We start from the raw sequence: 25669 nt of genomic DNA on the forward strand, positions 1-25669 counted from the left end.
CAACATTTTTTAGCCACCTGGAGATGTAAGAAAGCTTCCCCTCCCCCCGTCTCCAAGCTTAGTAATGAGACAATTGTTTAAATGTAAAAAACTCCATTAATTTAGTAATGCTGCCTTCCTTTTCTGTACCATGAACAAAAGTGACTTGACAACATGCGATGGCCTGGATTACAATGCATTAACTCATCAGAAAGTATTTAAATGCTGCAACACAAAAGCACGAGAAGGACAAAGAGTCACATGGGACTTTCCATACTTGCGTTGCCCACGTTCTGGAGGTTATCTGGACATCACAAAACTCTGAGCACAGTTTAAAAAAAAAAAAAAATCACAACAGCCCATCGTTCTGGCTGTGCCTGCTCATGGTTCCTGTGAGAGCCCGGGTAAGGCAGGTAGCAGGGTAACACTCGCTCGCCTCAGTCACTCCTCCTGCCGACGCGCTGTGAAGGAGGCAGAACTTTCCGCTGCCAGCTCTGAAACCAGTCTCCACAACAGGATCTTGGACTGAGATCTGTATTTCTACAAATTTGGGCATAAAATTTCCAATGAGCTTGGGAGAAGCACTCGCTTTTCCAGTTCACACCACGTTTAGGAAGAATGATCATTAGAGACTTTTCACTATAGCACCCAAAAAATTGACATCTTATGTCAGAAACCCAGAAGTGCATTACAAAATTCTTATTTCTGACATGAAACTTGAGAACACGAACTCTCATGCTCACAGGTAGGCAAGTTACCAGTAGAATCAAAGACAAAACAAAATACAAGTTAGAATTAACCCCTGCCAGCAGTTGCTCGTGATTCCAAAAACCTACGTACTATTAATTCCATATATTTTCAATGCAAAAGATTATGATTTTCCAAGGGAAAAAAAAATGAAAGCCATTACCTTGATCTCAACATAAGAGCTCAGCATCTACTGGGTGCCTTTATTTATTTTTTAAACATTAGCACTGATTAAACAAGGCTATCTTACAAGCAGTGTCCTCGTTTATCAACCACACAATCTCAAAATGTCACTAAAAGTTACAGGTTTTAGTGCAAGCACTGGACTAGCACTCCGGAAAAAAAATGTGGAGCGTAAGTGCTTTATACCTCAGGGGCCCCAACTATGTACTGAGTTAAAACATACAGGTGTGCACGGAAAAGAGTATTTTTATACAGTTCTGACACATTTCGTAAGAGTGCCTTGGACAAGACTGACTGCACTTCAAATAGTTGACAAAGAAAACCTCCAAAAATTAACTCTAATAGCTAAGCAGATCTTTGCATTTATACCTATTCCTACTCCTTTTGTACATATTACACTTTAAAATGCTTTCAGGAAAATTGTGAGCACATTAAGAGAAACACCTAGTTAACAGAACATTTACTTTCTAATACCAGATTGCCTATCTCCTAAAAACTTTTAGCCAGAGACCCAAATGGTAATTTTTAGATGCGAGGCACATCTAACACCACCTCTGTTCAGTACAGTGATTCAATCCTTTAAATGAAAGGCTAAACGTGTGCTGTTCTTGACTAGTGGGAGTCTGGGCTTTACAAGACATCTTATCGTGAGAACAGGCTCTCTCCAGATTCCCAAACCCAATTTCTAAACCAAAAAGATTCAGATAACTATCTGAGCATTTGCAATGCTTATCTGCTAGCTGCTCTTCTGCTCATTTCTGCCTTGATGTTTTGTAGGCCTTCACAATGAGTGTTTGCCTAAAATCTAAAGAGAATTTCATGGTTATGCAAGTTATAATTCCTCCACACATACAGATAATTTAGAGGGAAATCTCCAGTGTTTTTCTCGAGAACGTAGAAACTACATTTCCCTTCTTTACATGTGGTGCAGCCATTTGACAACACTGACAAGCACCTCCTATGTATCTGCACGTCCAGTGTCGTGGTCTCCATGAAGTTTGCCCTTAACTCCCATGCACAAATTGCCAGAAAAATAGGTAATTTACCTTTGTAAGTTTATTTTTAGTTCAACTATTTAAGATTTAATTTGTTGGCATGTTTTATTTTTGTGATCCTGTAGGATGAGCTACTTACTTACCATAGCAAGGAGCTTCTCACCATTCTCAATCACACAGAGCCCCTTACGTGGCATTGTTTGACCTGGTAACTTTGTCATTCCCTCATGGCCCTGATGTTTTTCCAGCTCATCACATTTTGCTTTACTAACATAACTCCCGATTTCCAACAGCAAGACAATAGTATTTAGCCTAGGTTTGGATCACGTGTTTAGGCTTACCTGAATGTGGAAACCCTGTTCTGCAATGCAAGGTAGCATTTCATAATTACATAGCGAGGTGCTCTCCTTCAGAGGCAGGTACCTTGCTAATAAAAATACTTGGGGTACAAAACCAGAAGGACAGCGCAGCAGTTCCTCGCTAGTCTGCAATACAAGCTACATTCTGTGCAAGCCTGGCAACCCAAGGCTTTTAAAACCACTTCAGACCCACAAACACTATGCCAGCTGGGAGAGGGCAGATCGCATGTTTAAGCTTTATAATGAAGTGAGAAGGTAAGATACAGCAACTTCTGCAAAACACCTCCTAATGACAGCCCACACAGCCATTACAGAGGCCAAACATATCAGCTTCCCACTCAGCAAAGCTGCCAGAACTCAACTCAAAGCAAAATTTATATAAATGGAACAAACAGTATCATATTCAGCTATCACTTATGACTGCCTTCATTTTGAGAGCAAGTAAACCAAAGGATTCTGAATTACCAAAAGAAGGGGGGAATGTCCCCACCATCATAAACAGAACAATCCTCCTGTTACCCCATTTTGAAACTTCTCAATACTCAAAAGCAGCTCTGCAGCCGTAAGGACTTGCAGTGTTTCAAGACAGTAGTTTCTTACCCTAAAAACAAATCAAAGCACATAACTGAATGCTCTTAAAATGAGTTCTCCTTCCTTTCACACCCCAAATGTCATAAACTTCGTTAGCATCTTACTGCTTGTATTCCTCTTATTCCCCCTTATTCACTGAATCAGAAGACTTTACTGCGAGAATATTCAAACATGAATTGAGAAGCATTAGTATCATCCATGGAGAGCATCCTGGAAAGTCACGCTGCCCTTCTGAGTTCAAACTAAATCCCTACACTAACAATAAACATATGGTATTATCTCACCGACTGGCACACTAAACAGAATAACACGGTGACAACTGCCTTGATGCTCTCAAGTATTACGTGTAGCAGGCACTTACTCTCAGGGTTCCTAAAATTTGAGATTGGGAAAGAAGTTTCTACGAGCATGAAAATAGGTTGCTTATACACTGGACATTAGTCAGATGGAAAAGGCTGGCACATCTGATGCTATTTATTTTTTACTTCGGGGAAAGGACAAGCTTATGGAACTTACGATTTCCAGTATTTTATTCTTAAACTACATGGTATTACTGGAGTCAGCAAATTAGATCACACTAGTCTTGCACCCAAAATACACATAAAGATACCACGATGAAATGAAGAGGGTGGTGCAAATAAAAGCAAACGCTCCATGAATAAAAGCATTACCTAAGAGCCAGCTTCCCCCTTCAGTATTTTCAAGAAATTTCTACGAGGATTTGCAGAGTTAAAGATAAGGACCAGAAGAGAGATAACAGATGGCAATGGAAGGAAAAACAGCATGTAATAACTTGATACGGTACATTCAGTACTCTAGTACATTAGGAGGAATCCAGAGACAACTTCCATGTGCACATTGCTTGGTTCCCTATTTATGAACAGTAGCATCATCAAGGGCTCATCACATAATATTTAGTTTTGTATCTACCGGTCTCTGTTTCAGCACTGAGAAGCACATTACTCAGATCCTGTCATCCAGACCTTGATTATTTTTTATAAAGAGGCAGCACCCCAAGCCCTACTGGAAGAGGTACTACTTTATGTGACAGAGATGGAGACAAACAACCAGCATAAAGGAAATGCTGTATACTGTGTTGTTCTAGATTTCACAGGCTGTGTGTTTAGAGTCTGCGCTTCACTCCGATTCCCCTCTCTCAGTTGCCAGATGATGCACACAAGGCTGATGTCTACTGAACTTTTATTTACCTCAGACAAAGTTTCCAGAATCTATCAAGATTTAGAATCATAGAATCATAGATACTTTATTATTTCCCAAAATGTTCAACCACTTGGAGGCAGAGCGGTAACAGCTCATAAGCCGGTCATCTCAGGCAATCACCCCCCGAACAGGGCCTTCTTGAGAGGCCAGGACCTGTAAGGAGAGACTTTGAGCAGCTCTGACTCAACATCACCTTGCCACCAGCCTGGGCTCCTCATCCCACACAAGCGCCATGCAAGCCAAAGCCATGCCTTCAGCAAGAGACACCTGAGGCAGTAACATAGTGCTTGCAAACGTCCAATGTTGAACACACTGTTTCTGTGGTAGGGTGGGTTGGTTGGTTGGTTGGGGGATTTTGTTGGGTTTTTTGTTGGTTTGTTTTTTTGCAAGACTGCACTTCATAGCTCTGTGTTTTTTGAGAAGCAGCAGACAGGCTCCCAGTTCTGCCAAGCAACCAAAATATCGCTGGTCAACAACCTTCTCTGCTATCACCACAATCATCACTTTTCTGTTTTGCTTAAATTTCTCAGGCTACAAGCCAAGGCTTTCACAGGCAATGCACTGCCATGAAGGTAAAGGCTGGCAATCCCACATTTCTCTTTACATTAACAGCCTCACTGCCTGGGTAGAAGCACTATTGAAAAACACAGCTACTGCTGCCTAACCCGTTTGGTCCAGTCCACTCAAAGGAAGAGGTCAGACAGTCAGGGCAGGCACCCACAACCTCTGTTCCTGGGCCCCCACGGTTGTCAGCTCCAGAGCTGGAGGCACATTAGTAGCTACCCTGAAAAACAGCAGTGAGCAAAGGCAAAAAAAAAAGAGCACATCTTGATCAAGGCATCAGTATTAACAGGACTAAAGAAGAAAAATGGAATAGGTCTGAACCTGTACCTGGAGAACTGAAATGTGAAGGTATTTTGCATCCACGTGGCAGGGATAGCAACACACAACAGAGGCACAGCTGCTAGCTGGGAGCTGCGTGTGTTTGGATTGTGGAGGAAGGAGACATACAAGGGAGACAAAACTGCCATAAACTTTCGCTGCAAACAAAATTCATTTATTTCTAAACAGGACTCCTTCAAGATCATGTTACAGGAGCAAATACCTAAACAGTACTGGAAAACTACGTAAACTGTACAATCCCAAGGCTGCCAAGGCATTTTGTACTGCCCTTCCCACGAGCCTGCTTCGTGGAGTTTAGTCTTTCAGTGAAGTCAGTGTGCTCAAATTATGATAAAAGACTCTCATCCCCGGCAGTGAGACGTCAAGCCCCCAGTACACAGTTATGATCATTTGACAAGGACAAACCACAAGGTTATCATAGGTGGGGCCAGTTTTAACCACAGCAACTCACCCCCAATGGCAAGCAATTACAGTTCGGACCCACATCCATGCTCATCTTTTTATTTGTGGAGAACACAGCGGCATGGAGACAAGTCACAGTAGTCTAAAAAAGGAAAACAAAAAACAAACCAAAACCAAAAAAAACCTCACACAAGCAAATAACACCCAACCCCAGCCCACCACCCCCCCCAAGCAACTACAACACGGTCTATACATCCATATGACCAGAGAACACAGATGCACTCACCATGACAAGCCAAGCCAGCACCTCCCTAACTGCACCTGTCCTTTCCAAGGTCACTTCAAAAAAGCTCTCTAGGCTACTTGGTATAACTCAAGCTACTGTACAGGATCTGCTCTTAAATAAATATATATACACACATATATTTAAGAGCCTCTGAGTACAATGCCAGCCATTCCTTGTGTTTATTATGTTTCTGTTTAACCAGCTGCACCCAGACATGCTTGGTGAAAATACAGCTGTGTAGAAATCCCACTAAGGAGAACAGTTACATTTTTAATTACCTCCAAGGCAAAGACTGCAGTGTACAAAAACACAGAAGGGCCATGTTTTGCTTTGGTGGTGGGTTGTTGGTTTGTTTTTTGTTTTTGTTTTTGTGTTTTTTTAATTTGTTTTAAAAAGTGCTCAAGTCAGTGGCAATTAAAAAATTCCTGCAGTAGCTTAGAATCAACCACAGAACAATCCATAATAATATCACACGGTATCACCTTATTTATCAGCCCATTGCTGCCGAACCACAGATAAAAAATTTCTGCCCCAGACATAAATAAAGGAGGGCAAATTTACGTCATGCAAAAAAAGCTCTGTAATGAAAGAAATCCGTGAGACAAGCAGAGATGCAGATAACATGTTCTTTATGTTCAAAACACCAGACTGGTCTGGAAGCATTGCAGTAAGTGTGTATGCTACAGGAAAAAGAATTCATGTGGAGATCACAGGGATATTTTAAAACCAGATGCAGTCAAGATGCATGAGGACAGAGTTTCTTCTGAAATGTATGAACTGAAAACTGTATCCAGGCCAGTAGTTTGTCCAGTTTTAACCTGCGGCAAGGTCACAGCTCCACGTACCTACACCAAACTCCGCATGCAGCCAGACTTGGCCATCTCCACGTGGCTTCTCTCTGAAGAATAGGAATTATCCATCGGTTTACCCCACAGGCTCGCTTTGAATCTTTAATTTTGTTATGTTCAAGCTGCTCAAATGGAATTCACCTAGCAAGCACAGAACAGAGGCTTAGCTCACACTAGATATAAAGATTAGAAAATCCGGGATTTCCCCTATCTCCTTTCAGTCTTCATTTAGTCTACCATTGGCAACAAATTAATTTAATTCCAAGAAAAGATAACCACAAAATAAAATAATATATATTTTCCACATAACAAAAATAACTGACAATTGTTATGGGTTTGTTTGTTTAATAATATATTAATACGAGGAAACTGAGAGGTATTTTCCTTCTTTGTTTCAGCTCAGCTTCACTAAATAGCTTACAAAACCCCCAAAGAACATGTCTGAAACTGCAAAGCCACAAACACATCCCTCCCCACTTCCCTTCCCAAATCCTAGCCCCGTATGTGCAACTAGGTAAAATCTCAGAGAAGGAGAAAGGATTTTTATTAGCAGAGGGCTCAGAATTGGAGGGCAACCACTGAGCATCGCCTGGAGCTAAACCTCTAAAGTTACTCGCTGGATAAGTGCGCCTGCCTTTGATCAGCTGAGTTCAGACTCCGCTTATTTAACCTCGACAGGAAGAGCTCACTTATGTGGTGCAAGATGAGCTCTTTCCTACACTTTCTTCAACAGTTTTAAAAACTGGCATACTGACAGGCTTTGCACATTTCCAAATATTAAAAATAGCTAGGCAAGAATTTACAAGTAGTGATATCGCTGACGACAACTCACAAAGCAACTACCTCCCAAACTGCGTTTTTTTCTGAGCCAGGTCCTCAAGAGATCACAAGTTCCAGCATCAAGGGTATCTCCTGAACTAAGCCTGATAAGCCAACAATCTCGCAAAATATTTAAGTATCATGTGCTTGGCTGAGTATCCTCCTAATATAAATGATAGAGAACTGCAGAGAGAGAAGAGACTGACAAGGTCCTTCCAGAAAAGGAACCCAAAACATTCCAGTATCTTCCTTGTTTACAGAAAACTTAAATAAGAACTGGCCCCAAAAAAACCTCCCTGAAACATTTAGAGCAGGATTGTGCAGATGCCTGTGCACCACTTTGGTGGGATCATATGAAACATGTCTGCAGCCTACACTCACACGGAAACAAAGTGTTGATCTGGTTGACTCTCGGGGAAAAAAAAAATGCAAATACGACTATATGCAGGCTGGGGTGGAAGAACAGCCAAGTCTCTGCTTGGTTCTACTGCTCAAGAGCTTTCTTGTCTGCTGGGTCTTGAAGCTGCAAGCTTATCAACTCCTATGCCCATAGTATGCCCCACGTACTTAATTCTTTACATGAAAACTAATTTCTGCACTATATTCCATTATTTGTGTATTTCTCATCATCGGAAAACTAACATAATCTGCAGACATCTTTTGTAGCAACCTGAAGTCTCATTCTAGTCACTATTAGCCAGCCTTTCGTAGCCCACAAGCCTCTCAAGTCATCTCAGCTTACTCATCCCTTAAGGCTGTTCTTCAGACAGACTTGTGTCTACATTAGTGGGTATGAGTCACAAAGAGGCCCTTAACTCCAATACTAAAAAGGATACAGATCTTAGGGAACCAGATTACTTAGTTTTATATCATTTGAAGTTTATCACTGCTTACTTTGGTATCACTAGCACAAGAAGTGGTCTGGCCAGGTTTTGCTCTGAGGAAGGGAGCTCTGCTCAACCCTATGTGCCCAAACAAGTGCTGGTGTTTCCGCCTTCCCCTCGCTTCACTACAGCCATCAGCAACAACACCTTCAACCAACAGTTCAGCGTTTGTCTCCAAAATGTAAAATGCCTACCCAGTTTAAAAATTATTTCAGAGTCATAATATTAACAGGAAAAAAGCAAGATGAACCTTCCCCCACCACCACTCCCAGGACAATTCGTTCCCACTAGATACAATTCTCAAAGGATCACACAAAAAAAACAGGAAATTAGCTTCCCTCACCACACTTCCCAACCTTTTCATCAGTTTCCCATATCCGGCCAAATAACCCCTTTAAAGAGTCCTTCTGAAGCCACAGGCCAGCCTGGAGATCCCTACTCTTTACTGAGATTTTCCTTATTGGAAAATCTGCCCCCCCACATATATTGGGCACACCAGAATATGCACAATTTTCAGTACCTCCTAGGAAATCACCATTTGCTTAGCAAAAGGTGAAGTGGATTTAAATCTTAGCACATCCTCAGATGATCAAAATATCAACTTCTTTGGAAATAACAACACAGGGTTTTTTAATTGTTTTAACCCAGGGTGCACCACCCTTTACTCAAGGATGATCAGAAAAGAAACTGGGCTGTTAATCAGGAGGACGATGAGCAGCAGCATCAACCTGCCACTGACTGGCACAAACATTTTCACTGTCCTACAGCCGACAAATGAGCACTGCAGTGGAAGTGACTTGTAAAGCTTCTCATCTAGGCTAAGAAAGTGAACTTACATATGGGGTATTTTTGGCCACTTTATGGCAGTTCTTAGGAAACTGGTTATAGAAAAATGCTGCTCTGCATGTAGGAAAAGCGGAAAATTACTAATTATGTTTTGAAACTTCAAAAGACAGGAAGAACAACAGCTGACAACACAGGTTTGCTGGGGCAAATGGAAAATGCAGTACTGAAACAAGACAATATAAACTCAACCAAGCACATGCTGCTTAAATATTTTATGAAACTGCTGTCTTAGGTGTCTAAACTGAGTAGATATTCTTGATGCTGGAACTTGTGATCTCTTGTGGACCAGGCTTGGGTTTAAAAAAAAAAATAAAATCAAATTTGGGAAGTAGGTGGTTTGTGAGGTGTCACCAGTGACATCACTACTTGTAAATAACATTCAGTATCTCAAAAAAAATTATTTTTTTTTAACTCGCACTTCCTAAACTAAAAGGGGATGCTGCACCGGCTTTAAAAAGCTTACTGCTGGTAATTAGGTTTCTAGTCCTAAACAGTCTCCACTGTTACAGCACAAACAAGCAGCTTTAACTGAGTTGCCCATCTCTTTGTGTTTTTGTTTTGATAGAGGCTCAATTATGCTCAGGACAATGGCCTGTCTCTTCATTTTGCTGTGAATAGGAAGCAAGGGTGCCATTGTCACCCGGCTTCAATTCAGTCACAACAAAGGGGTCTGAAGTGCGGAAAATAATGGGCTACCTAAAGTAGCTAGAAGGAGGAAGGGGGGGAGGCTCTGCACTAGCCACAGTCCCCCTTCATCCAGCCCTTCATCCTGTGCCTCAAACCAGGCTGGTGCTTCCTCCGCCCAGAGCCATCTCAGGGGTGGGTGACGCAGGACAGACGCAGATACAACGCCTGCACCCGGGGCGGCGAGGGGCATGGGGGGGGAGTCCAGCGATGAGGTGCAGAGCTCTGCCCATGCCTCCGAACCGGGGCAGATGAGAAATGGAGTGGCTGTGCCGTTCAGTGGTTTATTATAAAGAAAAAAACAAAACCAGGAGCCACGACCTTTAGCATATGGGTGGGCTTCAGGGGCAGAAAGGGGAAGAGATGCAGAAAGCAACAGCATGGAAGGAAAGTAAATCACACGACAGATCCAATTAGAAAAAGGAGGAATGTATTTTGTTTTAAAAAAATAGGACATAGCGTGATTAAAACACAGCGTCAATTACACTGAGACTACAAGGCGTGAATGAAGCCCTGCAGCAGACTGTTACTGTAGCTGAAATCCCTCCTCCCCGTCCTGGTGCCTCATTCATAAATGGCTGCTGGGGAGCTCCGAGCCCAGCGCCGGGTGCGCACTCGCAGCACGTGCCCCTCGCCGACACGCAGCCACAGGGACAAGCTCGCTTTAGGAAGTATTTAATCACTTTTCTGCAGTCATCCACTCTCTCCCCCCTCTCTCAAACCTCTTCCTCAACCCAAAATTTGGGACGGTGGGAAGACTTTTCCAAGCGTGTTTACGGAGAGCGGCTTTCCGGCTGCCGCCCGCGACAGAGCTGCCCGCGCGTGGGACAGGAGGGATGCCAGCAGGCTCAGCCCGGGGTTCACGCAGCACCTCTCCTGCCAGCCTGGCTTCTCAAAGCTTGCCTTTGTCCTCCCTCCGCACAGGGGGGTGCTAAGAAAAGAATCTATAGCTGTATGTATATAGAGAAACACACAAGACAAGATTTCAAGAAGAAATTATCACCTCAAGTTTTGCCAGCTTAGAAGCCATGAAAAAGCTTTCCTAAGCATCCCCAGCTTACATGCATGTAGAGGTAACTATTACTCCTTACGTTTGTCTTTGTGTTATTTGCAGCTCAGATTTCCTTCAGAACATTTTAATTAGGTAGAACAAGACTCAAACGTGCCATAACAGTATCAGTATTAATAAAACATGGGCAATACAGTACACTGTTTGTAGTTACAAAGGGGAATTCCCAAAATGTTTTAAAAGAAGAAGAAAAATGAAATAGAAAATGTGCACAGCAGCGAGGAAGACATGCAGGAGGGTAAAGAATCCACCTGTTATGCTCAGGACTTGCACAGATGTAGGAATGCTAAGCAAAACATTTATGAACATTTCTCAAAAACTGGGTAACTAATGATAAATGGTAAAGGGGGCCAAGGCCTGACCAAGGACCTTGGTTTATTATCAGAAAATTAATTAACTTATTGAAAGTGTCACCATCAGTATGAGTTACTCATTTCTGATTCTCCTGCTAAACAAACCTAATTCCTGCTGAACAATGAACAATTCTCCTGCTAAACAATAAATCAGGAAGTTTTAATCCACTTCTTACAAAGCCATTTAATAACAGACGTACTTTTACAGCCAGCTTTCCAAGATGATAAGTAATTCCCTTAAGAAAGCAGTTCCTTATTCCAAAATTAGAATAATGTGACAATATAAAAGATGACAAATAACATCACTCTTCCATTTTGCTAAACCTCCAGGGGGGCCCCCAGCCCAGCCAGCATGCAAGTGAGAGCAGGCATTCGACCAACTCACAAGCAGGAAAAGAAGCCCTGCCCTGCTAATTTGCTCATTTTACACCGTGTAGGAAGAAAGGAAGGATCACATTTACACTAGTGGAAAAATTACCCATAGGTATTGCAGAACTAACCCAAGATCCCAGCTGCATCTTTATCACCTTAGCAATTTGCTCTCTAGAACATGTAAAAAAAAAAAGACCTTGAATTAACACAAGTTCAAACTTGAATCAAACGGATTAAAGGTGCAGATATTTCAGTGACAATGTTACATAAAAATGCCCACAGAATACTGTGAAATGGTGCAAGATCCTCAGCAGTGATCCATCATCTCGCAGACATTTCAAAAGAAAATAGGGTTTTTAAACTCCCATCCAGATAACCGTTACCACATCTGACCCACCTGGATGTATTCAGTTACCAAAAAGAGACAGTAAAACCCCTGAGAGATGACTGTTTGCTCCATGCGTGTATCAACCAGCTCAGATTCACACAAAAGGCACTCAAAAAATGCAGGTGTCCCCCCACTGCTGCCCCACATCACCTCTCAGGTTCCATTCCCTCTTGTCACACATCCATGAAACCCTGAAGACAATTTTTCACCCATAGCCATGCCCTCTGAAGAGCAGGCATATTGTTATCGGATCCAAAGACACAAACCACAGCTGGCATCTCTCCCCAAAAGAACTATTTGTAAAATATTTTGAGAGTTGCCTATGTAAGTCTAAAGCATACTTTGGGGAGAAATTCCCACTGGCATTTGATGAAAGCCACTTGCAACTGTTGTTCCCCACAGGTGTGATCACCAAAGATTTTACACTCCAGAAGAAACGGTTCAACCCACAAGCTCTGCAGAACATTTCTTGATGAATACTCCAGCACCAGTTTTCTACGGGCATGGTTTCCATGCACATTTGTGGAACTGTTTTAATTGCAACAGCACTAGCAAGGACAGAAAATTCTTAGAGCAGAACTGTAATACCAAACTCTTGTGCACATCATCTGTGTCTCCTGAAGTACAGGGCACTTCAACAGCAAGGAGAAAAAAAAAAAATGCACAACTTGCTCAGCAGAACAGATTTCTGTATCATCACCTTAAACAGAGTAAGAGGTAAATTGGGGTGTAGCGCCCATTCAGCTTCTTGTTGGGCCTGATTCATCGAGACTAAATTTTTTGTTTGGTGGAGACATCAACCAGTTACACCTTCTCCATGCACAAGGCCACACGCCTTTAGCTAAGCTACTGTGCACTGACCACGTTTTAAAAGTATCAACTGAAGTTAGTACTAAGGTTTTTATTTTTATATGTATGTATTTATATATACACACATCATTCACACACATTATATATGTATCTTAGCACTGCTTTGATGAACAAAGCAACGTCACAACTTACAATCAAAGAACCACTTTTATGAGAAAAAAGCACAACACAATCATCAACCTTTTTCACAGCACTGGCTGGAAGTTTCTCTGTATATAAACCTCTGATCATTGCTGCATAGCACAACGCTTTAGGAAACAACCTAGTAAGAAGGAAGTTTGTGCATCTGCCCCCAAAATAAGTCCTTTGGCAGAGGTATTATATGATGAGAGAAGGTCTCTGGACAGCCTCAGAGATAAGTGAAATAGCCCTTTCAGGTTACCAAAAAAAAAACCACCAACTTTGGAGCATGGTATCTCAAAGCTCTGCAATCCTTTGCTCTTTAGTATCAAAAGCAGATCAAACTTTTCAGATAAACAACACATGGTTGTTTTTGTAGCCTATAAATCACAGCTCTTCCTCTAGCTCATGGACCAGATATTTTCAGTACGGAAAACGTGACAATCTGAAAGAGTAGTTTTCTGTTTTAACCTCAATCCTCCACAACCTCGAACAGCACGGAGATACACTTTTTGTCCTGGAGGGTCCGAAGAATATCCATGTCACACGTACCCAAACATCACGAGTCACAAAACACTCCCCATCACCCTACAGCTAACAAAGCTTCAAGTACAAAAACCAGAAGCCACAAACTGCAAGTGGCAGTGATCGTATCTCGCAAGAGGAAACTTGGTCTCAAATCTCAACACTCTACCAAGACCCAAGACAACTCTTAGTGATGGAAATAACTTGTTCACTTTGAACCAGAAACTCTAGAGGAGACAGCTTAGTATTTAGTATTCAACAAAAATATTAATTTTTCATCCAGCCAGAAAGTCCACATATTTTTCTATTTTTTTCCTGGGGGTGTCAGCTCAAAGTCTCTTATACAGGCTGAGCACAGGCTTATGACTAGTAAAACAGCTTTTATACATTCCCCTTCCACTTAAACATCATTATGTACTTTCTTGCAACTTCACCATGATCAAAGTCCTCATAAAACAGCAAAACAAAATCACAAACAGGATGTACACTTAGAACTCCAGTCGTGCTGGCAAAATACACGCTATCATTTACATTTCATTTCAGATCAGTTTATCCAAGAAGTAACCACTATAAATCATATTATGCTCATTTCAGCAGGAAAAAAAGATAAGATATGCACAACAAGCAGAACAAATGAGTTTCCATCTCTGTCACAAAATAAGAAGAGACTATTTCTGTCAGCAAAGATATAGCAACTAAGACAAAAGTAAGGAAATAACATTTCTTGTCACACTGGCAACAACCAGTAGCATCAGAAGGTGTACAGTTAGGAGCCAGGCTTCCCTGCAAAATACTGGAGAGATTACACACACAAATCAAGCCTGGGTCAGCTGCTTCCCGTGTCCTAACACTGAACCCCTAAGCAGAGCCCTTGAGTCACAGTTGGAACAAGAACTTCACTTACCTCCATTTTATCTCAGCAACAGGTCACCCATTTTACTGCTGTGTGGACACTGGGATATTCTTGTACTTCCCATCTCTTCACTCACCCGTCAGTCCACTCCTCATCACCTATAGCTAGTATTTCAACGCTGTACTGACAATTGAGACCGCAGACGTCACCACTAGATCTAAAAGCACCTATATGTGGCTCAGTTAAAAATTCACTGAAGTGTCCCAGTACTTTCCATAGTTGATACTGGAAAAGAGAAGCAGGACACCTCACAGAGCACACATTTGTTTTCATCTAGAAAGAACTGGTGCCAACCGAAGTTAGTTCTCACCTTCCTGCAGTACTCAACCAGTATCAACAGGGCAATTCTCAAATTTAAGAGGCTCATAAAGCATTTGCTGAACACAAACATTCATGTATCAGTTTCTTTGTTTTTTTAACTGAAGTTCTCAACTAAATTATTTTGCTGTGTAGGGCAATGACAGGCAAAACACACCAGTGGGGGAATTAGGTTTCTCTCTGTGTGTCATTTCCTAATACTGTTAGAGAGTTGCTTCACAATGTGATTACATTCACCTATCAACTTGCAGATTATTTTTTTGCGCTGTCAGATTCCTACAGGAACTCCCTGGGCATCCTTTTTTCTTCTATTCCACCACATGCAAGATGCTCCTTTCTGCCTCCCCAGTTATCTTCTGATTTTACAAAGTCCTCTTCCAGACCCTCTTTTTTCACACTGACCACAAGTCACCCAACACAACATGCACGGTACGCATGCAGATCACAGAATCACAGAATGTCAGGGATTGGAAGGGACCTCGAAAGATCATCTAGTCCAATCCCCCCGCCGGAGCAGGATTACCTAGATCATATCACACAGGAGATAGCTCACCTTTGCTGTCCGAGCAAGGTCTGGATGTACCTACAGAAGGGAGATCATACTACTGGTGTTAATACTTTATCCTACTTTCTCACTGCGGCTCAGTACCTCAACTTGCTGTGGTAACAGCAGCTATCCTGCTCCGGCAGGGGCATTGGACTAGATGATCTTTCGAGGTCCCTTCCAATCCCTAACATTCTGTGATTCTGTGATCAAAATGGAAAACTCACCAGGGCACAGAACCTGTTTTCCTATTTAGCTCAAGAATTACTCAATGCATACAATAGTTTTAGTAACTATCATAAACCAGTTTTACCCCAAACTATCAGCTCTAGCAAGAGTATGTCCAAGGTGGGGGAGCTTCCCCAAACTTATTTGGGCACAGTATTTAGTTGACTTAATTTGGAGCTGCTTTTCCCTTCAAAACATGCACGCCTACTCAGCAAACCGTAACCACGGCTGACTCAGAGGAGGAGGACAGGCTCCTCAGCTTTTTTCTTCCTGTACAAGAGAAAAACAAGAGGGCACAACATTAATTGCCTCCCTCCTTCCTCCCAATCAGAGCCAGCTCAAACAGCACTGGCTCATAAACAGAGCCAGGAGAAACCTCTTTCTGGGATAGAAGCAACAACACAACCGCTGGCCTAATGGCAAACAAGCATCCTCAGTTCAAGCTTGGGGAGGCTGTGTGGAAAGCCAAACGCCATCTCATTCCTCTTCCCACACACACAAAGGGCAGAAACAGGCCACCCTCTCCTTCCCCCCTTTCGAGGTGCCTCACGCCGACACGCTCGCTGAGACCAGGCTGCAGTGCCTGGAGCAGCTTAAAACAGACCCAGGGCCTCCACAGGCGGGAGAAAGAGGCACCGAGTTACCCTGCCTCATCACCGCTTTTAAAAGCACACGCTCCCCGTCTCCTCAGCACTTCGTTTGCTTCACCCCGTTTGTCATTGCTGTCTGTTTTCATGACTCGAGCACAGAAAGAGCCTGCCTGCTACAACCACACCCTGAAATCAAAAAAATCCATAAACACAGGCTGATTTACATGCATGCATTTCTTTGAAAAACACATCCTTGGCACATAAACATCCTCTGGCATGAGAAAACACCACTTCTACTCAGAGAGCTGCAGCACGGAGAACGTGACTTCTCAGGCAGCCACCTGGAGTAGAAATGCCACTTCCAGCTTCCCAGTAACGCAGAGCAAGAACCCTCCCCAGGTACGTGTGATAGTGGCAGCTCTGGGGAGACATCACAAGCCTTTCACGGGCAACACTTGACCATCTTTATGCAAGAGAAACCCTGATGTCTCAAAAAAGTGCAAGAAAGAAAAAATCATACAACAAATACCATCACAGAAACCTGTTCTTCAAAGCATTAAACAGACTTTCAGCCAACAACATAATTACTTTCCTTTCTAAGGAATCAAGACTGCAAATGAAGCACAGAACACGGTTTGTTTTTTTTTTTGAGGATATCAAAGTGTTTTCTGTGTATGAGTTTTCAAAACACTCCCGAGATGGCCACTTTTCATTTCAGAATGGGGAAAGTGGAACCACAGATATGACACGGTACCGTGTAATTTCACGTCATCAAAACAAGCAGGAGTGAGGAAAAGTTCCTGCAGACTTTGTCTTGTCACTCCCTCACTCTAACCCCATGCGTTAAACCCAACCAAAGTGCAAGAACAAGATTTCCAAGTGTTTCTTTAATTATTTACTGGACTCGGGAAAAGCACCTTACAAAGCTTTGATGCGCCCATCGCACCGGACTCGTTCCTCGGTGCAGCTGATCGTTCCCTGCAACACGGTATACTGGAAACACAAGCTTTTGAACTGACCACCTCATGACAGGACCAATTTACAAAACAGAGTGATGAAAACTTACTCACATGTAGTTGATACTTTTATGCTTCTGTAAAGTCTCTAGAAACTTCCTAGCACTCTTGACTTCGCAGTGCTTTAGTATTCACACAGCAAATACACCAGCAGCACGCTATTCCTGTATGGGGTGCAAATCCATTTCGACCCCACTTGGCTACTCTTCTAAAGGATTCTTGGATTTTAATAACCACTGAAAAATGTACTGCTACTACTTACAGCTACACTTAGATCACTGCACAGAGAGGGGTAAGCAGCACAGCCCTCTGCTCCGGGGCTACACAAGGAGGATTTGCATAGAGGAACTTGTCATTTTGCCCTTGCAAGACAATGAGACACTGTCAGGCTGCGATAAAGCATTCATTTGGTCAGATACTTAGCTCCCAAGCCACAATAAATAACTTATTTCAGCAGCACAAGGTTGCACGTTATCATCAATGCACTATCTTAAGGATTTTCTTCCAAACTCTTAAATGTGTTTTTTTCAGCCAAAGCACAATATCAGGGAAACCAGCTGATCTCAGAAAAAAAAAAGCCCAACTTAATACATTTGCCTATTACCAAGAAACACGTTTTCCAAAATTATATTTCAGTTTAACAACCACCACTAACACTGCTACAGTTAAGAACTTGCATCATGAACCCTGTTTTAAGAAGTTTATTGCTTAGATTCACAGGACTTCCTTTGGGCTGTAAGTTACTCTGTGAAGTCTTAGCCCAGAAGCATTTTCAACCAAAAATCTCTGGTTTAAAGATCTGTCATGTAAGTTACGTCAAGCACAAGAGAAGCTTTTGAAACAGCTTAAAATTATGATGACGTTATCCTGTTACAGGTCATAAATTCAGTGGCAGAAGAGTAACCACATTTGACATTTAGAGAAGTAGATTAAAAGACAGTAGCTCCTGTGAAGATGTCACACCAGCTAGAACAAGTCTTTTGAATCGAAAATGAAACAAATGAGCATCTTTACGGTACGCCTATACCATATGCAGTTTTACTTCAAGCACTTATTTCTGCATTCCTCAAACACCTCCCCAATTTTGAACAGAGCTTTACTTTCCTTTGAATGACACAGTCAATGTTGTCAGCATTTACTGACACTATTTTTCAGATACGTTTCATAAATCACACCTCAGAAATCCAGGAAAAAACACCAAGGCTGGAAGGAATCTCCTGGATCTCTAAGCCTTGCTCACCCACTCTCCCCACCACAGCACAGACTAGGTGATAGCTTATACACCACCTTCCTCCAGTTTCAGAAGCAACAGAACCTTTCCAGCTACTCTTAGGAATCCTCCAGTACCACAGAGTTGTGCGTGCTGTGGATGGGTTGCTGAAGAAGGATCTCCAGCAATGTGACGTGAAAGATGTCCTGAATCCATGGGATGTTTGTCTCAAACATTCCTCTATGATCAACTTAGATTTCTCTGAACTTCCCCTTGTTTTTCAACATAAGGATTCAGTGCTCTCTACCTGACAGGACCCACCCCTGAACTGCTCTCCTGCATGATGGGTTTCCTGGATTTTTATGTTTAAGGTAGGAGGAGCTGCTGGAGTTAGTACGACCTTAATTACACTACTGAGCTGCTCATCATTATCAGCTCAACTTCTGGCAGCAGCAGGTCCCCCCTGAGCAGACGCTTGCAGCTGTGAGGCTTGCTGCTACTCAGTGATACTGACATTATGAAAAGCAGTTTCAGTCCCCATTCCCCCCCAAGATGACTACAATACTACTAGAAAAAAAAAAATTTATTTGACTGACAAGCTGCCATCTACTGCCCTGCTATTCTCCCCCTCTCCTGCCACAAGTTTGTACCAGTAAGCACTTGTACGGACTACTGAAAGCCAAGAGAAAATGGTGTCACCACCAGGTAACATAAAATATCAGACTACCTGCTAATTTCAGCTATGGAAAGAACTTGTTCATGGAAAATGGAACAGTAATACAGAGCAATATAAGTTTTGAGCAACTGGCAGCTCCATGATGCACAGACACGTGTTCAAGCTCAAGCTTTTCAAAAGCCACCAAAGACATACAGAGGTCAGGTCTCAGCCTTTCAAAGGCACCTCTGTGTACGCCAAGAAAGGGGAATCAGTGACTTGCCTAACAGGTAGGAAAAGCATACTGGTCCTACACCCAAAGTACCAGCACTGCTATCTGATCACACAGACATTGCCTGTGGGTGGTTTTGTACGTAGTAAAATACAGGTTGCTTCTGTACCATCAATGATCCCTAAGTTAAATTAAAAGGATAAATTAGACCACTGACTGCTCTGGAAAGATGGCATTCCTAACGCAGGCTCGTGCAAGGGTGGGCATGTGAAACGAAACTGTCCTCAGTAACTGAAAACAAAGCAGTTTATCAATCAAAGCCTTCAAGTCCTGCACTTGCAAATCAAGTCCTCAAATATCCCCAAATTTAGATGCATAGATGAGGCCAAACTGAAGTCACTACATCTCCACAAAATCATACAGGCTCTTACAGACACATAAAAATGCAACACTTAGGTCTGCACTTCCTTCACAGCAGGGAAAAACGAGACACACCCAAAACTCACAAGTCCCCATTTCATCAGTCTTCCAACCCTAAACTCTCACTTCCACACAGCTGAACAGTTACGTAGCAGATACACACTATACATTACATACCCCTTCTGTAGGAATGGTACTGTTCAATGCACCACATTGTTACCTGTTGCTGCCAAAACCAAGGACAGATTGTTTAAGTCAGGAAGTTCAGGTGTTTGGAGTGGCAATAAGAACTTAAATTCAAAAAGTGGAAATCTTTACAATGTATTTTGTTATTTCTAATCGCACAATGAAAACAAAACCCTCCATAAAACAATTACTTTGAATAAAAGAACCATCAAGACTTTTCAGTAAATGACTGCTAATGTTAAATAGCTTCCTGGGGGACTTCTAACTCTCATTCAAAGGAAAAAGACAGTTAAAATTTTAAGATTATTTCCTGCAGCTGGTTAGGCTAAAGATGCAGTTAACTGTCTGCATTTCCTAAAGTACAAGGTGTGGGAGCTAGGTAATTCTTGAACAACCACCTAGACTGTTGTCAGCTGTGACAATACCTTTTTTTTTTTTTTAAATTAAAAGATTGACTGTCCTGAAATTTTTTTTCTACATGCTACACTTTATTGTCCTTCACTTCCAAGCTCTGGAAATACAGAAGCCTGAAATACACTGCAGTTAACAGTACTTCCAGTTTCTTAGATCTCATTGCAACCTGAGCCCACTGCAAGTTAACTTCTACTCAGTTTTGGCTCTTCTCACCCAAAACAAAGTTCACATTTGTATTCTTAATTCACTAACTACATTTGCCTATTTTAAAGTAGCAGAAATTATTTTTATTGTTAAAAATAACTACCATAAATCAGTTGGGAGTTGCAGTTAAAATACCACTTGACTGTGTGGTAACTAGATAAGAAGAAAAGCAGATGATACAGACTGCAACTAGACACAGCAGGAAGAACACCTATTGACATTCTTCTCTTTTCTTAAGTAAGGATCCAGAAACAAACTGCTTACAGATAACAAATCCATTATTCATTTATATGTAACACTGTACACATACACAGAATACACTGTGTACTCATACATGATCACGGTATATTCAATGTGTAAATTAAGCTAATGCATTTGAGTACCTTGTATTTTGAACTGGTCAGCAACACACAAACAGCAGCAATGAAACTGCCAAACATGAGGTTATTTTCACTCCACTGAGGGGAAAGCTCCGATCACAAATTATCAGTGCATCCAGCAAATGCAACAGAGAACTCCAAAGTCTCAACTAGTAGAAATGTGTTGGGGTTAAAGGCTGAAGAGTGCAAATGCCACCTGCTCTTGTAGCAGTGAGAGGGATCCCAAAGAGAGAAGTCTGCTGGGGAGTGGGGAAAGGACACAAAATAGCTCATCAGGTAGATTCAAGGTCAGCAAAAAGTTACCACCTGCAGCGCTGCTTTCCAATGGAAGGAAAGGACTTACCAATTCTGTGTTTGACCCTGCTTTGAAGCACATACAAATAGCCCCGTGGCCATCGGGGTTTTGCAAAATTTAAACACTTCATTTCAAACTGTCTGGATAAGGAAAAAACAGTAAAACTACCACGAGAAAGGTAAAACAGAGCTACAGCAAAAGGATGGACGAACCAACACCCCGTAACTGTGACTGGCCAGTCAAGGGGGTGGAGAAGAAAAGCTTCCCGCCTGTTAGAAACAGGAAAAGTTGTACTGTAGACCAGTCATCAGGAAACCGTAGGGGAAACGAGCAGGTTTATCTCATTGAGCCCCTGAAGACTTTTCAGGAAGTACTCCAGGAAGCAATGAAAGGCTTCCCAAGCCAGCCCTGGCTGCCAGGAGAGATCCAGCAGCCAAGCCAGGTCTAAGAAGGGAGGGGCAGGGGTCCAGGTGGTAGATCTGAAGCCTCCTTCCTTCCAGGGAGAAATAAAGAGGCTTTACCACGTGGGATGTACTCTGTCCTCTCTCAACAGGCTGACTGGCCAAGTGCAAAAACCTGCCACTGATTACAGACAAGAATCTTAGCCAACATGCAAAGGAATTAAACTTGAGAAAAAAAAAAGGAAATAACATTTACAGTCTATTTCCATCTCTTTTAGTAACATGAGACACCCCTTACTGCAACAGCAAGCAAAAGCTTTCAACAGAGTTCATGAAACGTTAATATTTTCTGTTGTATGGGTTTCAGAAGTCTGCTACTGCCTTAAGGGAAATTCAAAACCACTGTTCAGGTACTGCATGACTTGCCAGCCATCCAAATCCTCTGCTCGCCTCTCCAGCACCACTGACAAAAATGCACCGTTCAGATGACTAAAGCCATCAGGTATGCTTCCAAGCGCTACCAACTGTTGCTCCAACTGCTGCTCCGGCAAAGCACTCAAATGGCATCTTGCACATTTAGAGACTTTTACCAGGCTCTGGAAATAAAACAAGCCAACCTTGCTACTCTAAACGCAGATCACTGGATTTCATACACCCGTGTTTCAAGTGGAATCAGGACACCAGTGAACAAGGCACAAAAGGCAAGTGGACTGTCCCAGCAGCTTTTTGTAGACAAAAGGGAAGAACCTGCAACACAGCTCTTTAAACCTGAAAAACACTTAAGTAATTGCAAGAACACCTGTTATTTTTAAAACATTCAAGCCTATTTTCAAAATTATTTGCTACTGATGTGTATATACACATCACTGATTCATTAATAAATTTAGGAAGACCAGACTGACTTTAAGAGTTAGAAAACATATCTACGCATTGCAAGTGAATACTTCTTCATTTCTTCTATTCAAACTCTGCAAATTATTTCTGTAGTTGAAGATTTTAGCTTTAGTCAAGCAGAGAGGGAAAAAGGTTTGCAACACCTCAAAGAGAAAAACCAGCAGGCAGACTGCAGACAACCAGATACCAAAAGAAATCCTTGATAAAGTCTATGTTTGTTCAAGTAATTCATCAAGAGCATAAAGAATCTGAGGAATACCTGCTTGACAGATCAACATTCAAATAAAATGATAACGGAAACATTTAAGTGTTTGCATTCACTTTGTTTTCAGCCTTTTTTTTTTAACTGCTGTACTACATTAAGCAAACTGACTCACTTTGAGAAAACTGCAATTCCTCTCCTTAACTCTTTTAAGGTGGACCATGTTCTCCACAGACCATCCTGTAATTTCTACACCTTTACTTAACTGTACACTGCCTTTTCATACTCAAAATACACTCCATGTATGCAGGAACTAAAACAGTGGCTGGTGAAACCTCCATCTTCACTTCTCCACGCCGCTTTCTCATGTTCTCAAGTCAGCAGTAGTCATCACTGCTCTAGAATGCACTTGGGAAAAGCACGTCGGGTGGTTATGTCAGAGGGCAGCAAGTCTGGCATCAGGCTTCTATTTCAAGCGATGCCAAGGACTGTGACCTTGAACAAGTCACTTCACCAGACGTTAAGGTACAGACTTCAACGTGCAAGGAGGAGTTGTGACGCTTAAAAGTTTTAGATTCTCCTTTCAAAAGCAAAGGGTTATTCTGAAGAAAGGAGTGTTTTCAAGTACTGGATTAATCATACTGTAGGTATATTATTGAATTCTTGAGTGCTAGTGTTAAGAACTGTTGTTTGTAATTATTCACCTATTTTTAATCAATCATCACAACTGAAATAGACTTAAAATGCATTTCGTGTCCTTTGCTTTTCAGTAAAGGTAAATGTTCCCCACCCCAAGAAGTCACACTTCTCCGTTTCACTTTCCAGTCACAAAAGCATTCCAGATCAGTGCTGCTGGGCTAGGGCTGACCCCTCCACGGATAAGGATATAAACCAACAATTTTTTATTAAAATCGAAAACATTCTTATCAGGCAATTCCACTGCCTTGTTTCTTTTCTTACTTTTTAAGTAAACAGAACTTAAATTTAGGGCTAAAACTAAATTGACTGTGACCCTGTTATAACAACAGTACTTCCAAGTGCTTTACAGTCCAGTGCCAGCTCAAAGTCTCGATTCTGGCCAACTGACCATTACAGAACTAAATTAATATTTTATTACAAAATAAATTTAAATAAACTATTCTGGTTTGAATTCCACATCTTTATCAGGAACACGAGGCTAAGCAAACATACTTTTTCCAGAAAAAGAACATCCATAAGTTCAAAAGCAAACGGTAGATTTAAATGAAGGAAAAATATTATTCAGCATCCCAGTTAACCACAGAACGTCACTGCTGTTCTGCTCTCAGCACACCAGCGGAGAGGTACTTCAGTCTTAGAAGGATTTGTTTCAGCCCCTTTACACTATGTAGATTGGAGAAGTCAAATTATTAGAAACAAGTTTAAAGAGCATTTATCAAACATGCAATTTTATTTGACCCCTCTGATCAATCCACAGTCTTAATTTCTTTTTAACCACAAAAGTGCAGAAAACACTAGTCTTAAACAAAGGGCTATGATTACAAGTCTCTGACTATGTACAGAAGGAAAAGGTTGCCCTGTACTTGGGTGGATTATCTGTCATTCCAGACAAGGTTCCTTTATTTACAAAATTCGCGTGGCAGGACACAGCTTCACTCTGGGATTATCTTCTATTTCCAGGTAGCAAAGCTGTCCTCAAACAAACTGCACTATTTCACAGCTATCTATAGCACATACCAGGCAGCAAGTAATTTTAATCCCAAATCCTCTTCCCCCTTCATTATCCCCAAACTGACACCAACAGTCTTCAGAAAAAGCATCTCTGACTGATAAACTTTGATGAAACAGAGTCCTTGGATAAAACCCACTAGATAATTCCCTGCACTAGGACATCAGCCATACAGGTTTTGTCACAGTCTCTACTTTTGCTCTTCCTATCAGTTGGAAAGGGCACACCTCCAAAAGTAACGCCTTTTGTTTGCATCTGGAAAACCTGAATCACTAAGCCCCAGAACTCAAACAGCTTTACATAAATATGGCCCAGCCCATGATACAAATTTTAAAATCTAGCCTTTGTAACGCATGTAGAAACAACTCCTCCCGTTCACCTGAAAGCAAGAAAACACCCTGCCATCCTCATCAGCCTGTTCACACACTTTCAGATTTCATTATTCATATAGTACTGCTGGTAACAAGTGCCAATAGCAGCTCAGCCACAGGAAGCTGTTTTGGCGGTGTCATCTGACAAAGTCTGCGACTTCCCCACACGTTCCACATCTTCCCTTCTTGCTCTCATACCACCTCACGCCCAGCAAATCTCCCAAAAGGAAAATAAGGTGTGGACGGATTTATTTGCCAAGTTAAGTATTCATAACTTGTTCCACGTTCCTACACCCTCCTCAGAAAATATAACCTTCATAACTGACAACAAAATATATGCAAGAACACACACCAATGTAAAATGCACTGTCTAATTTTAGATATTAAGTTCATATTGAACTAATCAAGCCTATTAATCTATAAAAATTATTTCAGCCACTTCACTTTAAAAGGGTTTTTCACAGTAAGTCCTGGTTAAGTTTTGTTAGAAGTTTTCCCCTACTTAGTCAAAGCTTAATAAAGAGCATTGTTATTTTTTTAATATAGTAAGAGCATTTACAGAGCTGAGAGGTGCCCCAAGAGCAAGACTGCCAGAATGAAGAAAGTGATGCCACTTATGGATTTTTTTTTCTTATTTTGAAACGTTCTGTAACTACATTTTATTGACTAGCCAGTGAGTGCTTGTCTTCGTGCAGTTCAGCAATGGTCTATTTTTCTGCATCAATTACTAAGAAATTTGAAAGTGAGAACTGAGCTTTACATCACAAGTTCTCACACTCCCACTGAGCAGCTACTACAACCGAAAAACTGCAGAATTTCTATTACAGCACAAGCCGGGGGGTGTGGGGGAGAGAGGAGGGAAGAGAAGAAAACGTGAAGTCAGACCACACACAACAAGCTCCTCTGTCCACACAGCGGCAGAAGCTACACTGAAATCAATGCCCCCAGCCTTAACCTGTGTTTCTAAAATTATAGCTGACCGAGGAGGAAGATTTCTTTGGAGAAGGAAAGAGCATTAAAAATTTAAATTCTTCTCTAGTTTTC

The 25669-nt window shown here is 41.8% G+C and overlaps 1 protein-coding gene across 2 annotated transcripts in view; it reads right to left on the reverse strand.

Moving 5' to 3' along the window:
- IGF1R (insulin like growth factor 1 receptor) overlaps positions 1-25669 on the reverse strand; it is a 190619-nt gene that overhangs the window by 97033 nt on the left and 67917 nt on the right. Inside the window, exon 1 of one of the 2 annotated variants that reach the window (XM_068409752.1) lies at positions 257-325. The exons of the other annotated variant lie outside the window; for it this stretch is intronic. Coding sequence (XP_068265853.1) covers position 257 — 1 coding nt within the window. The 5' untranslated portion in view covers positions 258-325. Of the gene's footprint in view, positions 1-256; positions 326-25669 lie in introns of those variants that run through there. 2 annotated transcript variants of the gene reach the window in all.

This window comes from Nyctibius grandis, chromosome 11, assembly GCF_013368605.1.
Source record: "Nyctibius grandis isolate bNycGra1 chromosome 11, bNycGra1.pri, whole genome shotgun sequence".
Classification (NCBI taxonomy): domain Eukaryota; kingdom Metazoa; phylum Chordata; class Aves; order Nyctibiiformes; family Nyctibiidae; genus Nyctibius; species Nyctibius grandis.